The 14,674-nt window shown below is 44.2% G+C and overlaps 1 protein-coding gene across 1 annotated transcript; it reads left to right on the forward strand.

The window, feature by feature from the left end:
• Positions 1-479: 479 nt before the first annotated feature.
• On the forward strand, positions 480-8,405 carry src (v-src avian sarcoma (Schmidt-Ruppin A-2) viral oncogene homolog; the record flags this gene model as incomplete). The annotated part of the gene is made up of 11 exons (XM_080533757.1): positions 480-771; positions 1,009-1,108; positions 4,472-4,570; positions 5,122-5,225; positions 6,251-6,400; positions 6,603-6,758; positions 6,938-7,117; positions 7,244-7,320; positions 7,546-7,699; positions 7,869-8,000; positions 8,197-8,405. The coding sequence occupies 11 exons, from the start codon at positions 480-482 to the stop codon at positions 8,403-8,405; spliced, it is 1,653 nt and encodes a 550-aa protein (XP_080389883.1).
• Positions 8,406-14,674: the final 6,269 nt, after the last annotated feature.

Here is a 14,674-nt window from a genome sequence, read left to right on the forward strand (position 1 = left end):
ATGTTGGTTTAGCATGTAGACAGTGGTGAACATTACACTGAACTTGTGTGTGTGTTACAGCCACCGTAGGGTCTCCAGCGTGTCTCTGGTTTCCGCACGTACGTAGTCCTCTCTGCCTCCCGTTAAGCTGCCTTGGAGGGAGGCCTTTTGTGAGAATGTATTTTGCTTGAGATGCTGTTGCTATTCTGAGCCTGTGTCGTGTAGAAACAAGGACAAGCAGTTTAAACCGGTGAACCCTGCAGGAGCTGTGCCGTACTTCAGTGTGCTTTTTTCTAGGTCTCAAAAGCACACTTTGAATGTTTTGTGTGTGTGTGTGTGTGTGTGTGTGTGTGTGTGTGTGTGTGTGTGTGTGTGTGTTGGAGAGGGGGGGGGGGGATAAAGCTCTCTATGATTGTTCTCAGGTTTCAAAAAAAACGTTTGAGTTGTTGTTTTGTATCGTTGCTGAGAAAGTCTCTGTGTTTGTCCTCCAGGCCTAGGCCATGGGGGGAACCAAGAGCAAGCCTAAAGACGCAGGCCTGCGCTCCCGGAGTCTGGATGGCACCATCAACTCTGCAGGAGGAGGCAACGGTGGTGGCGGTGGTGGCGGCGGTGGCGGCGGCGGGGGCAGTGGGGGCCACCACCTCAACCCCGCCCAGCAGACCCTCACACCCAACCGGAGTCCAGCGGCGGACGGGACTCGTCGCGGACCTCAGCCCACCGCGGAGCTGGCCCTGTTCGGGGGCGTGAACTCTACCAACAGCGTCACCTCCCCCAACAGAGGGACGCTGGCAGGTAGGAGTCCAACACCTCACTGGCCTTCGCCGTAGGGGAAGACCGCTAAATACTGCTCAATAAAACGAAGGAAAAAGGGATTTACTAGGAGAACTACTGCTCTCTGAAAGGATCATGTGATCCGTTAGACGTGCATCAAATGTCAATTTGTTTTCTATCTTTTATTGTACTTTGGGTATGTTTTGGAGTATGGTGATTGCTATATCATCTTTGACTGTTCTCCCCCTCTCCCCACAGGAGGTGTGACGACGTTTGTGGCGCTGTATGACTATGAGTCACGCACCGCCTCGGATCTGTCATTCAGAAAGGGGGAACGCTTACAGATTGTTAACAATATGTAAGGAAGCACCACACACACACTCACACACACACACACACACGCACAATGGGATAAGGACACAACCACAAGAATAGACATAAACAACTCCCACTCCACACACACACACACACACGTACACAGACACACACACACTGTACTCTGCATGTCTGGGCTGTCGCTTCACTGGCTGGCTGTTCTGCCCTCAAAGCGTGTGTCATTCATCCTCCCTTGGAAAGCCCTGTTACCATAGGAACAGGCTTCCTTCGACGGGACCTGTTTTGTGTGAGCTGACAGGGTTTTGTAGCTGATTTCCCTCTTTTTCCTGCTTCCATTCACAAAAACACAGCTATCTCTCTCACTGATGCCACTGCCCTCATCTGGATTCGGATCTCTCTCTCTCACTAAATAACTAAAGAAGATGCACTAGAAAGTTACAGAGATGCCTGGAATGCTGATTCTCTAAATCTGTAACTTAATAATGGGCCGTCCGTGTTGCTTTTGAACGTTGGGCTTTCTGCAATCAATAGAAGAGCAGTGGACCATATATCGACTGAGCCCCCAATACTGCACACACAGTGTTGACCTAGAAGGCCTTCGCTGAGGACAATAGTGGATTATTAGTGCATCTGTCCCTCAAGCGACACCCTTTAATTCTATGGAGGTCAAAGACACACTGATTGTTTAAACTCCCCAAGATTAACGAACCAGGGTTAATGTGTCATTTAAGTCTTTCTTATCTAGTAAAACCCCTAACCTACATTCTCATGTAGCTCTCTGACTGCTGCACCATTCATGCACATCATCTCGATAGGATAGGATTAAGAGATATTCATATTGAGTACAGAATAACCTATTACTACTACTACTACTATTAATAACTATTACTGTATGTTCCCTTTTTTTAAATGTGCCTTCTGATTTTCCTTTTACATACGGTACAGAATCACCCTCAAATGAACTAGGCTGTCTTGGATGTGCCTGTTGTGCTTTATCTTTAAGGGGGCTATTGCTTTCTGCCTGTTGTGAGGATGAGAGGGAGGTGGTGGGTAACTATTGTGCCATCATGTACAGTAATGATTGTACTTCAACAGAAGTACTGTTCTATATACAGTGGGGGAAATAAGTATGTAATACATCAACAATCTTTTAATTCAACATATTTCCATTTCAGCTATTCACATGAAATCTAGACCAGACATTGGTATTAACTCAATAAAACTACACAGCTATTAATATTCTAATGCATTTTTAAAAAATCTATGTGCAATAAAGTGGAATGACACAGGAAAAAAGTATTGAACAGTAAGAAAAAGCACTAAACCAGCTTATGCCATTATTGAGTTCCTCTACCTGTGCTAATTAGAATCAGCTGTTAGTGCATGTTGGTGGGTAAGTACTTCCACTCTTTGAAAAAGGCTTTTCCCTTCTGAATGCAAGTAAACAAATCATTTGTCACCAAGACCTCCCATGACCTTCGCAACAAGATTGTTGAGCAGCATAGTAATGGCACTGGTTACTGACAGATTTCTAAACTCCTAAATGTTCCTATAAGCACCATTGGGCCTGTTATCTGCAAGTGGAAGGAACATCACTCGACCATCAACTGGCCATGCACAGGAGCTCCTCGCAAGACTTCTGACCTGGCAGTCAGAAAGGTAGTCAGAAGGGTAGCCCAAGAGCCAAGGATCACTCGAGTAGAGCTCCAGTAAGACCTGGAAGCAGCGGGTACAGTTGTCACAAAGAAAACAATAGGCAATGCACTCCACCACGTCTCTATTCATAATCACCCCGGAAGACTCCATTACTGAAGAAAAGGCATGTTGAAACTCGTTTTGAAGTTTGCTACAAAACATTTGGAGAAGCTTGTAGATTACTGGGAGAATGTAGTCTGGTCAGACGACAAAAATATAACTTTCGGCAACAATATCACGCCATGTTTGGAGGAAAATGGCTCTGCTCATGATCCTAAAAATACCATACCTACAGTGAAGTTCGGAGGTGGAAGCATCATGGTATGGGGCGGTTTCTCCTCACATGGTACTGGTGGAATCTATATTCTATTCTTGAGAAGAATCTGTTGCCATCCACCAGGATGATGAGAATGAGATGTGGGTGAATCTTCCAGCAGGACGATCCAAAACATACTGCAAAGGAAACTCTCAATTGGTTCAAGAGGAAGAAAATCGTGAGCTTAGAATGATAAGGTTCTATCTCCGTTTACGGTAGTTCAGAGATATTGAGCGTTTTGTGAGATGGAATCTTCGTATTTTATTAATTACTAACTAAAAAATGTCTACATTTTTTAAAAATAACACCACACACAGGCATTAATAAACACCTAATGAATCCGATTATGTAAAAAACTACATTTTGACCAGAAATTTAGATAGAACCTTATAATTCTAACGTCACAAAATAATGGTGTTGGACTGGCCTAGTCAATCACCAGACTTAAACCAATAGAACATTTGTGGAAGGAACTGAAGATCAAGATTCACCAGCAGGCCCCTTGGAAAGATTTAAAGACTGTCTGTGTTGAAGAATGGGCCAAAATTCCACCTGATCACTGTGAGAGATTAGTTTTTTCATACAGGAAGCGTCTTGAAGCTGTCATTGGAAACAAAGGCTTCTCCACCGAGTATTAAATCAATTTCAGTTAGCATGTTCAATACTTCTTTCCTGTGTCATTCCTCTTTATTGCATATAACGTTTTGGAGTGTTACAATCTCTTGAGCTAATACCAATGTCTGGTCTAAATTTCATGTGAATAGCTACAATGGAAATATGTTGAATTAAAAGCTTGGTGATGTGTTGAATACTTCTTTCCCGCACTGTATCTCTACCAGTCTGCTTTGCTCTAACACGTGCTATCTGTATCTGTTTAACCCCTCCCCCTCCGCATCTCCTCTCTATCTCTCTGTCTCTCTCCTCCCTGCTATTTCACCATCACACACCCTCAATTGTATTTAGGAGAAAGTTGGGCAGCAGGTTAGTGAAGCTTCTATTGTCCCTGTATTGTACTTGTGTATGTGCTCATGATTCGTTTAAACATGTTTGTGTGTGTGTGTGTGTCTGTGTGTCTGTGAGTGTCTGTGCACTTGTGCATGCACTTGTGCGCATGCTTGTGCATGGGTGTGTGGTCCTGTGTTAAAAAAAAGAAAAAACAGTCTGTGTTGTGGCTGTTTAAATCATCTGTGCTTCCATCCATCCATCCATCCATCCATTCATCCATTCATATTCAGACTACCTTGTACTTAGTGCACACAGATACCATATCCTCCTTGTTGCATGTTAGTGTGTCACCCAGAGACATGTCGTGTAGAGGCTCTCTGTGTGTGTGATGATCATCCGTGAGCCTGTGTCTCCAATGTGTCTCTACAGAGAAGGAGACTGGTGGCTGGCACGCTCACTGACCACTGGAGAGAGCGGATACATCCCCAGCAATTATGTGGCTCCCTCCGACTCCATCCAAGCAGAAGAGTAAATCCCTCCTATTATCTCTCTCTCTCTCTCTCTCTCTCTCTCTCTCTCTCTCTCTCTCTCTCTCTCTCTCTCTCTCTCTTTCTCTCTCTCTCTTTCATCATGAATTGAAAATGAAACTGACTGAATTTCTTTTTTCTTTTTTTTAACTCTACAGCAACCTCCTTTGTCTCTCTTTCTCATTATTTCTTTGTCCCTTTGTCTTTCTTTCTCTCTCACTCTCTCTCTCTCTCTTTCTCTCTACACCTTGAAGGCATACACATTCATACTGTGCAAGCTAACACATGCACATGCATGACACAAGCTAACCGTTATAATGATTCCGTTTCTCACCCTTGTCTTACCAGTCATCTCAGATTGACTATGGCGTCCAGGTAAGGGGCAGTAACTGGAATGCAATACATTTTGAATGGGGCATGCAGAGAAGGAAGGAGAATTCAAGTCACTTATTTACAGAGACCAGCACGGACAGCTCACTCTCTCTCATGCACGCATGCCTGTTTCCCCTCTCAAACTGGTCCCTGTGTCCCGTGCTCTGTCCCCTTCCCTAGGTGGTACTTTGGGAAGATCACACGTCGCGACTCGGAGAGGATGCTCTTGAGCTTGGAGAACAGGAGAGGGACGTTCCTCGTCAGAGAGAGCGAGACCACCAAAGGTGAGTGACGCGGCATCTCCGCAGGAAACGCATCACACCGGACCTCTTCCATTCACCATCACACATCTGAATCTGACCAATGGGCATCGTACATTTCCTGCTGATGAAGCTGCATTGTATTATGATTGTTTTTACTTGAGTGAAATATCTCCTTTGCGACCTAGAAAAACTCTCATATGTCCCTACCGCTGAGACAAATTACGTAATCAGAGTTTAGCTATGAAGTAAGTGAGCGAAACATCTTTAATTAGAATCCACAAAAAAAAGAAAAAAAATGTGGTTTAGTCAGGACATGATTCCTGGCAGTGTGAGTGTGGGGCCCTGCTGTGCTGTTTGTCAGATGAATGTGTGTCTGGGTAGAGAGCAGCAGCAGGGCAGATGGGGAAAAGGGTAGCTGTGACGCCTGTGGGACTAAACCGGAGGACGGAGAGAGGCCTCTGATAGGCAGCTGCTGCTCCTGCTGCTGCTGTCGTGACGCTACTGCTGCCGCGTGCGTGACGGTACTGCTGACGGTAATGTCACGGTCCCCATGGGCTGTGTGTGTGTGGGTGTGTGTACGCTGTGTAAACCGTGTGTGGATATAGAGGGAGGGAGGGAGGGAGGGAGGAGGCAGGGGTTTGCTGCAGGCCGGGCAGGGAGTAGAGAGGGAGCAGTGGGGAGGCCTCGGGTGAGTGAGCCAGACAGAAGTAGGTCAGTGTGGGCCCGGGACTGTACAACCACGGGCCATATCGGCCAGTTCAAACACATAAGGAGGAGAGGGGCCATCGCCCAGGGTGTTCGCAGAGCATCAATCACTGGACTGATGCTGCCCTCTGGTGGTAGAATAAAATATCTCGTTTGTCTGTGTCTATTTCCAAGTGGGTCCTCAGCTGACCCCTTCTCTTCCCGCCAGAAATGTGAACACAACAAGGACTCTAATCCGTATATTTATTTCAAACTATGGCAAAGCAATATTCTGATGCCAAGGTTAACACACAGTAGTACCTTTCTTTTCTAATTATGGCTTCTCATGCCGTTCTCTCCAGGTGCCTACTGTCTGTCTGTGTTGGATTATGATAACACCAAAGGACTGAATGTCAAACACTACAAGATCAGGAAGCTGGACAGTGGAGGCTTCTACATCACGTCACGTACTCAGTTTACCAACCTACAGCAGCTGGTCACCCACTACCGCAGTGAGTCTCCCGACACACACACACACACACAGACACACACACACACTACTCTATCAATGACACATACACATACACACACACAATGACACATACACAATGACACATACACACACAGGCATTAACGTGCACCAATGTAAACATCAGTGAAAAGGCACAGAACTGACATTACTAAACAAGCCACCCCCCCCCCCCCCTCTCTCAGAGCACGCTGATGGCCTGTGCCACTGTCTGACGGAGGTGTGTCCCGTGCTGAAGCCCCAGACCCAGGGTCTGGCCCGCGACGCCTGGGAGATCCCCAGAGATTCCCTCAAACTGGACCTCAAACTGGGGCAGGGCTGCTTTGGGGAGGTCTGGATGGGTAAGCCAAAGCCTCACTGGTTAGTCGTGGCATGACAACATTTTGGAACAGCTGATAACGAACGGCAGATTGAAATTCTGTACCTCATCAGGGACAGTACGTGAGCAGGAGGTTGATGATGGTTAAAATGTGTTGTTTCTATAGCAACGGTTTGTTGAGTGACCCCTGTGTGTGTCCAGGCACATGGAACGGTACGACGCGGGTGGCAATCAAGACGTTGAAGACAGGGACCATGTCCCCCGAGGCCTTCCTCATGGAGGCCCAGGTCATGAAGAAGCTCAGACACGAGAAGCTGGTGCAGCTGTACGCCGTGGTGTCTGAGGAGCCCATCTACATCGTCACAGAGTACATGGGCCAAGGTAAACACACCCCAACACACACACACACATTACTTTTTTTTGTTGTTGTTGTTGGCACCAAATAGCTGTTTTAGAAACTTCCCATCACCTTTGACCTCAGTCATTGATTTCCCCCCGCCTCCACAGGCAGCTTACTGGACTTCCTGAAGGGAGACATGGGCAAAATGCTCCGCCTTCCTCAGCTGGTGGACATGGCCTCGCAGGTCAGTCTAGCGTGCACAAACACACGCCAGTCACCCAGTCAAACAAATCAACGAATTCATCTTCAAAACCTTTATTGTTTCTTCGGATAAAATGGCTTTGGCTTCATACGGCTCAGTAACAGAAACAATACACATTACCTCAGACACAATACGGACACATGTATCTCAGCGTTCACTGAAAGATTCAGGTAGCCATAACGCCATGTTTCCCCCCCTCTGCCTCAGATTGCCTCAGGGATGGCCTATGTAGAGAGGATGAACTACGTACACAGAGACCTCAGGGCAGCTAACATCCTGGTGGGAGACAACCTGGTGTGTAAAGTCGCCGACTTTGGTCTGGCCCGCCTTATAGAGGACAACGAGTACACTGCCAGGCAGGGTAAGACCACTAGGGGTCACTGGTTCGCTATATGTCTCGCCTGTCATCTCTCTTTCTCTCTCTGTTCTCAATCTCACTTGCCATCTTTTTCTCTCTTTTCTCTAGCATTCTCAGGTTTTCTCACCACAGCTGGTTCGTTCTATTCTAATGTGTGTTTTTCTGATTGCAGGCGCAAAGTTCCCCATCAAGTGGACGGCCCCTGAGGCTGCTCTCTATGGCCGTTTCACCATCAAGTCTGACGTCTGGTCGTTTGGGGTCTTGCTGACCGAACTGGCCACCAAAGGCAGAGTCCCCTACCCAGGTACCAAGATTCTCTCACGAAGAGTGGAAGAAAAAAAACACACAGACTGTGAAAACTGCCATATAATAGTGCTGTCGTTGATTCTTAATGAAAAGATAACCTAGCAACGCACAATGACGCTGAATAAAAAGATCACCTACTCTATGTGAGAGCCGGCTCCTGTGCCTGTATGACTTGACCTTCTCCTCTTTCGTAGGCATGGTGAACCGGGAGGTGCTGGACCAAGTGGAGCGAGGTTACAGGATGCCCTGCCCAGCCGAGTGCCCAGAGTCGCTCCACGACCTGATGCTGACGTGCTGGAGGAAGGACGCGGAGGAGAGGCCCACCTTCGAGTACCTCCAGGGCTTCCTGGAAGACTACTTCACCTCCACAGAGCCCCAGTATCAGCCCGGAGAGAATCTGTAGCGGTTCCAGCCACAATTGCTCTGGTTACAACTACACTGACCTCCACTCACCTATCTGGCACTGGGCTGGCACTGCCAACAGGACATCCAACGTCCCAACCACACATACCTGCTCCTGATTATTAGCTGTTGTTTTTATGTCATGTTATACTGATTGATACTGAATTATTTCAGATTTTTCTCATTTGAAAGGTCGAAACTATTTAACTGATTTATCTTGAGTTTAGTCACATGCTGTTTCTACAATACATATTGTTCTTTCATCCACTTCCGCATCAGTGAATATCCTGTTGGCAGACGATGCAGCTGATGACAAAGCTCCGGGCCACAATGTTACCCTATGGGCACCGTGGTGAACTTAGCAGAGAGTACTGGGGTTCAGAAGACCATCATTGGACATGAATAGCACCCTACTGTTAGCGCCCCTTCAGGTGTAACTCTTTAAGACACATTCTCTTTGGAGGGCTGAGGAAAAAACGGAATCCACGTACAGTATACCCTTTGAACTAAAATGACATCGTCTTCTTTTCTGTTTTCTTGTGGTATGTTGGACAATGTCTTCCAAAATACATCTACGGGCTGCCTGAGAAGCAGGTCTGAGGGACGTATTTGTCAGGATATATCAAATGACGTAATGTTTTAGATCTTGATTTTGTTATCAAGCCTGGATTAACTGGAATATTTTGGCATTATCAGACCACAGGCATTTCAGGTGAACAATCTTCCTCTGTATTGTGGCCGTTCTTGACTTTGCAATTATGTTACTGACTGCTGTGAGGAGTGTGGAGTTGACACGCGTTGGGGTCTGGACTACAGAGCACACCCCTCAGGTGTGGGTCAAGAAGAAGAGAAATTCTGTTTGTTTATTCATATTTTCTATTTGCGACTTTTCTAGAGAAAAAAAAGGCTACTGATCATACAGTCTCCTCTCAGGACGGGGGCTAGAATCCTGCTGCAATGTTTTGTGCCAATGAAAACTATTTTGTACTCTCTTCTATTGTTTAAAATGTATTTTTATGATTCTGAACTTTTCTTACAATGAAGTTCTAGGAGCAAGCCCTGTAATTCTTCTCCAAGGATGATAATCCACTGTTTTGTGAATCATGCACATGTGTACTGAATACTGTACCTTCCAACCAATCCAATCTCTAGGGAATATGGTTTTTCACATTCAGATTATAATCCAGTGAATGTTTTGCCATGGTTTTTCAGTATGTATGCAGAATAATAACCAGTAGACCTGTTACAGTATATCCATGGAGAGGTGTTGTTAGTGCAGCTGCAATCTCACTTTGGAGATATTTGGAGATTTGTTTTCATGGAATATGATCAGGGCCAGGGGTTTTTCCAGATCACATGACCGGGCTCAGGAAAAACTCTGGGCCCAAAGTTGTTTGAGGATGTAATAGGACAGAGCTTCCTGATGACCAGGGAGGCAGACTGAGAATGCTTTCCTGCTCTCTAATGGGAACCAATTGTAATATCTACTTGGGCAATTCATTGTAAATATCTTCAGTGGTAATATGTTTGTATATATCCTGTTTGTAATTTATTCATATTTTTTTTAAATCCTGTTGGTTTTTCAGTTTTCTGCATTGTTCTGCCATTTGCCGTCATGTTTATGGTACAGTACATCCTATCCTAAAGTTATGGGGATTAAGATCAGTGAAGGAATGTTTTTTCTTCCTTTGTATCAGATAAACTTGGTGTGTCCATCTACATAGAGCTCAGAGGAAGTGGTCTCAGCTAAAAAGCTCAGTCTGGTCATAGAAACTACCCGATGCAGCATCCATGTCAGAATGGGTGACTGCATCATTCGGACTCTGCAATCTGATTACTAGTCTGAGTTTGTATTAGTCCTACATGTTTACATGTTGAAATCTTTTTTGAGGGCATTGGTGGGTAGACGGATGAATGGTTGACCAGTTGTCATCATAGTCAACATCAGAATTAGTTTTGTTCTGGGTTTGTTTTTTTGTTTTTTTATACAGCTAATATAATGTGGAACAGAATGGTGTATAGGACATCAGATTTGTATGAATTAGTCTGAACTCAACATTATGGTAAAACCAACGTCCTGTGGCAATATAAAGATTTCATAAACCACTAGAAATGCATTCATAGACAGACATCCACTCGGAACCAGTACCAAGATGAAGAGCTTGACTAATACTGTATTTGTATATTCTTTGTCCTGTGGACATAGGCCTATATGCCAGGGGGGTTTTCAATCAACGTCGCTAAAGGAAAATCCAGGCTTATTTTGGCAAGTCTCGCGAGGAACTTTAAGTCCCTTAAAGTTCCTTTAGGGACATTGATAGAATACCCCCCAGGACTGGTCCCAACTGTCTCCTTAATCTTCCCTTTTGTATCATCACATTGATAAGCCAAGGAGGGGTGGGTCTCCGTTTGGGTTCTTTGGGTCTTCTTTCTCAGCCTATGCAGTTTTGGGATCTGTGATATTCCTATGTAATCTTTTCTACTGCATTCAATGGAAATTCAGACAATGATTTTCTGTTGTCTAAATCCTACTGTATATTGTTTAAATTCAATTAAAGGACAATGTTGGAATATGTGTACATTGCCAGTTATCAATCTGTCATAATTATGTTGTCATTGGTTAGGATGCACAATTCTGTTTCTAATATTGAGACTAAACGTCCTGCTAATTAGTTAAATACCGTTGGTTTGGGTCTAGGATCAAGAGTCAATGACCAAAAAGGATGACACATGAATCTCACTTCGAGTTTTCACTTTTATTATGAAGGGATGAAGGTGCAATATGCAAGTACTGCTCACCAATGAGACCAATAAACGTTGTTTATTTGAAGGCAGGGGCACTGTGCGCATTGCATACTGTATCCTTGTGCAATTATCTTAACCTGATGTCATAAAAGGCGTTGTAAATCTATATTGCAGCTTTGAAAGAAAAAGATAATAAACACAATCATTTCCTGATAAGAACTGAAGAAGACTACTGCACATAATCGGTAGTCTATTGGGTGATGACAAGAAGAAGAAAAAAGAGTGCAGACGGTGTACAAAACGTGAAGTGTATGGAGGACCAAGTCTGTCAAAATTAACAATAAATATATAGACACATAAATGAATGAATACACATATATACACATATATATGACCAAATAAATGAATGAATACACACAGTATAACGAAATACATTTCTATATTTATTTATTATTTTCCACGTGTGTATTCATTCATTTATTTGTTCATACATTCATTTATGTATCTATATATTTATTGTTAATTTTGACAGACTTGGTCCTCCATAGAAGTGAAGCATTGTTGCAGATTTGCCAGAAACTCCCGGAAGCGAAGAGCGCTCCCCTCATTCAGGCAGGCGTGCTGCTGGATCCAGGTGAGCACATGAACTCAACCTTTCGGGAATTGCATTCGACTCGGTAAACAAAAGAGTAGCCACTAGCCAGGCTAAAGTCAACAATTCACTCGTTTCGTGAAAACGAACGCTACACAGCGAACAATTCACTGATTTCCTGAAAACGCTCCTTATTTAATTTAAAAGACAAGGGTAAAGTATGACTTTCCTTTCTGAAATGTTGCACGGTAGACACATTAGTGCTGTCTTAAATCGGAGATTGTGTCCAGTGCCTTAAACCACGTATTGACAGATCAATCCAATCAGGATTAAGCTACTTACTAGAAAGCGTCATGGTTATTGTCACAATGATGTATTTTTGATGCCTTTGAAATTAACATTGAAATAAAAAAAAGTGTCACATAGGGCTATGATACAGTACGTGAACTTGAACTTCCAGTGATAATTCAAAGTGTTTTGTCCAGGCAGTATTGCCACAGCACATTCAGCACCCCCCTTTTCCATTGGTTTTCTTCATTTAATCAGCTTCCTATTATAGTATTATGTATGCGTGTAGTTTGACAGTATTGTTTTTAACATCTCACAACAACACATCCCTCTCTCTCTCTCTCTCTCTCTCTGCCTCTCTCTCTCTCTCTGCCTCTCTCTCTCTCTCTGTCTCTCTCTCTCTATCTCGCCTCTCTCTCTCTCTCTCTCTCTCTCTCTCTCTCTCTCTCTCTCTCTCTCTCTCTCTCTCTCTCTCTCTCTCTCTCTCTCTCTCTTGCACTGTACCCGCCCCATTTCTGGTCCCAGCAATTGTGGCTGTTCTGAGAGAGACCCTGCTGCCTGATATACACTGTACTGGCAAACCTATTGTACTACATATGTGACAGGGTAAGTCTTACACTTTATACCACCAGCACCATATTTCACCTGATTTGCTGGTCAAAAGTACAGACATAACTTGTATTTATCAAGCAAACCAGAGTGTTTCCTAAATAATGGTTGTTCCTTCCTCTAGCAAGTTCTGTTGTTAATTATATGAAAAGGTAGTCATGCAGAGACTTGAATTGTGTGTGTGTGTGTGTGTGTGTGTGTGTGTGTGTGTGTGTGTGTGTGCGCACATGAGTGTGTGTGTGTGGGCACATGAGTGTGTGTGTGTGTGTGTGTGTGTGTGTGTGTGTGTGTGTGTGTGTGTGTGTGCGCACATGAGTGTGTGTGTGTGTGCACATGAGTGTGTGTGTGTGTGTGTGTGTGTGTGTGTGTGTGTGTGTGTGTGCGTGCACGCATGCCCACAACCAATGTTTATCTCGTAGCCTACATTGACCTGTGCTATTGTGTGTGTACGTGTGTGCGTGTCTGTGCATGCAGCTTTTTGATCTGAGACAGCTTTTGTCTCAGATCAGATGCTCAGGATGTTGAGCATTTAAAAATAACGCAACTTTCTATTTACAGAAGTCGGTTTCATCACTAGAAGTGCCAAAATGACAACATGCTGAACTAGTTTGTGACAGCTATAGATGGGGCAATGGTGTGAGAAAGAATGAAACATTAGCTTGATGATACAGTATGACATCAGGTCAGGATGCGATGACTTTCTTAAGGGTGACGCTTGGCTCCATTACCAACTATCCACCTGAGAGAGGGACTTTAACCTTGGCTCTGGTTTTCATTGATAATGGTTAAACATTGGACTGAAATCTGCATATAAATGTTAGAGTGTTGGCCTCTACCATGATGGAACCCAATAGCTGTCCTATCAGTATAGGTATAAAAAATTAAAAATGTAATACAGACTGTATAGAGTGCTAGATCTATATTGATATGACAGCTATTAGGTTCCAATCATGTTGCTATGTCTGTGACTGTATTTCTGCTCAAATGCATCTAATGTTTGGGTTGTGGAACTCTTTCCCCCCATGAGTGCCTGTTGTCAGCAGGAAGTGAAGTGTGAACCTCTGTTCCAGGAAATGAACGGCAATTGCCAACCACAGAAGAGACAAACTGTTAAACACATACATTATTAGCATGCTGAGGGTTTACCAGAAGCTTTGTAGCCACAACGTTTACCAGAGGCTTTGTGGGTGATATTACTGCCACAAAGCTGACTGTGAACTCACCCCAGTGTGTTGTACAGTATTTAGTGACACAAAGTCAGGGCTTTTAAGATCTCTTGACATCACCCCACCCTGAGCAAATGTTGACAAAGTGAATATTTCCAAGCATAGAACATATTCACTTCGTGTTATACTGTGCAGTATGGGGCCAGTGAGGCTAAATCCTCACATTCTCTCAAAGTTCACATTCTCGCAAGGTTAACCAGGCCACCAAGACATTGTTGAAGCGTGGTGTCACCAGCCATAGTTTGAATGGTTGAGATTAAATCCTGCCCAAACCTGTTTATGCAAAATTGATACTACTACAGTACTCGCTCCTTTATGTGTATGGGTAATTGGAGTAAAGGACATTAAAATCTATCTATTGTTAGTCATGTCTACAGAATAGTATGTGCCGTAAACACCAACTGAAACCACTGAGAATCACAAGGTCTAAGGTGTAGGAATTACACATATCCCTGAGGGTACTAGTGGGCGGAATGGTTATAAACATAAGCAAGAGCAGACACGTAGTCTCAAGCCTAGAGGGATCACATGGCTGGTTAGTCAGACACCTTCCAGTTTTAGAGATTTTTTTTTTCTGGAGGGTATTTTCCATTGTGTATCATATGGCTGTCACTGTTAGTCAGGCCACAGGACCACCCTCATATAACACCAAGCTCCAACGGAAAAAGTGCAGTGTTTGATCGTCTTAACTAGCTGTGAGCTCAGTTGTTATTAGGCCTGATGTTCCAACAGTTTTTTTGTCTTCTGCTTTTGTGTTCTACAGTGAAGGTCCAAGGCACTTGCCAAAGGGAGAGGCACTCCATACTCTAC

The sequence above is a fragment of the Nansenia antarctica genome (assembly GCF_963989245.1).
Source record: "Nansenia antarctica genome assembly, chromosome: 6".
NCBI lineage: Eukaryota > Metazoa > Chordata > Actinopteri > Argentiniformes > Microstomatidae > Nansenia > Nansenia antarctica.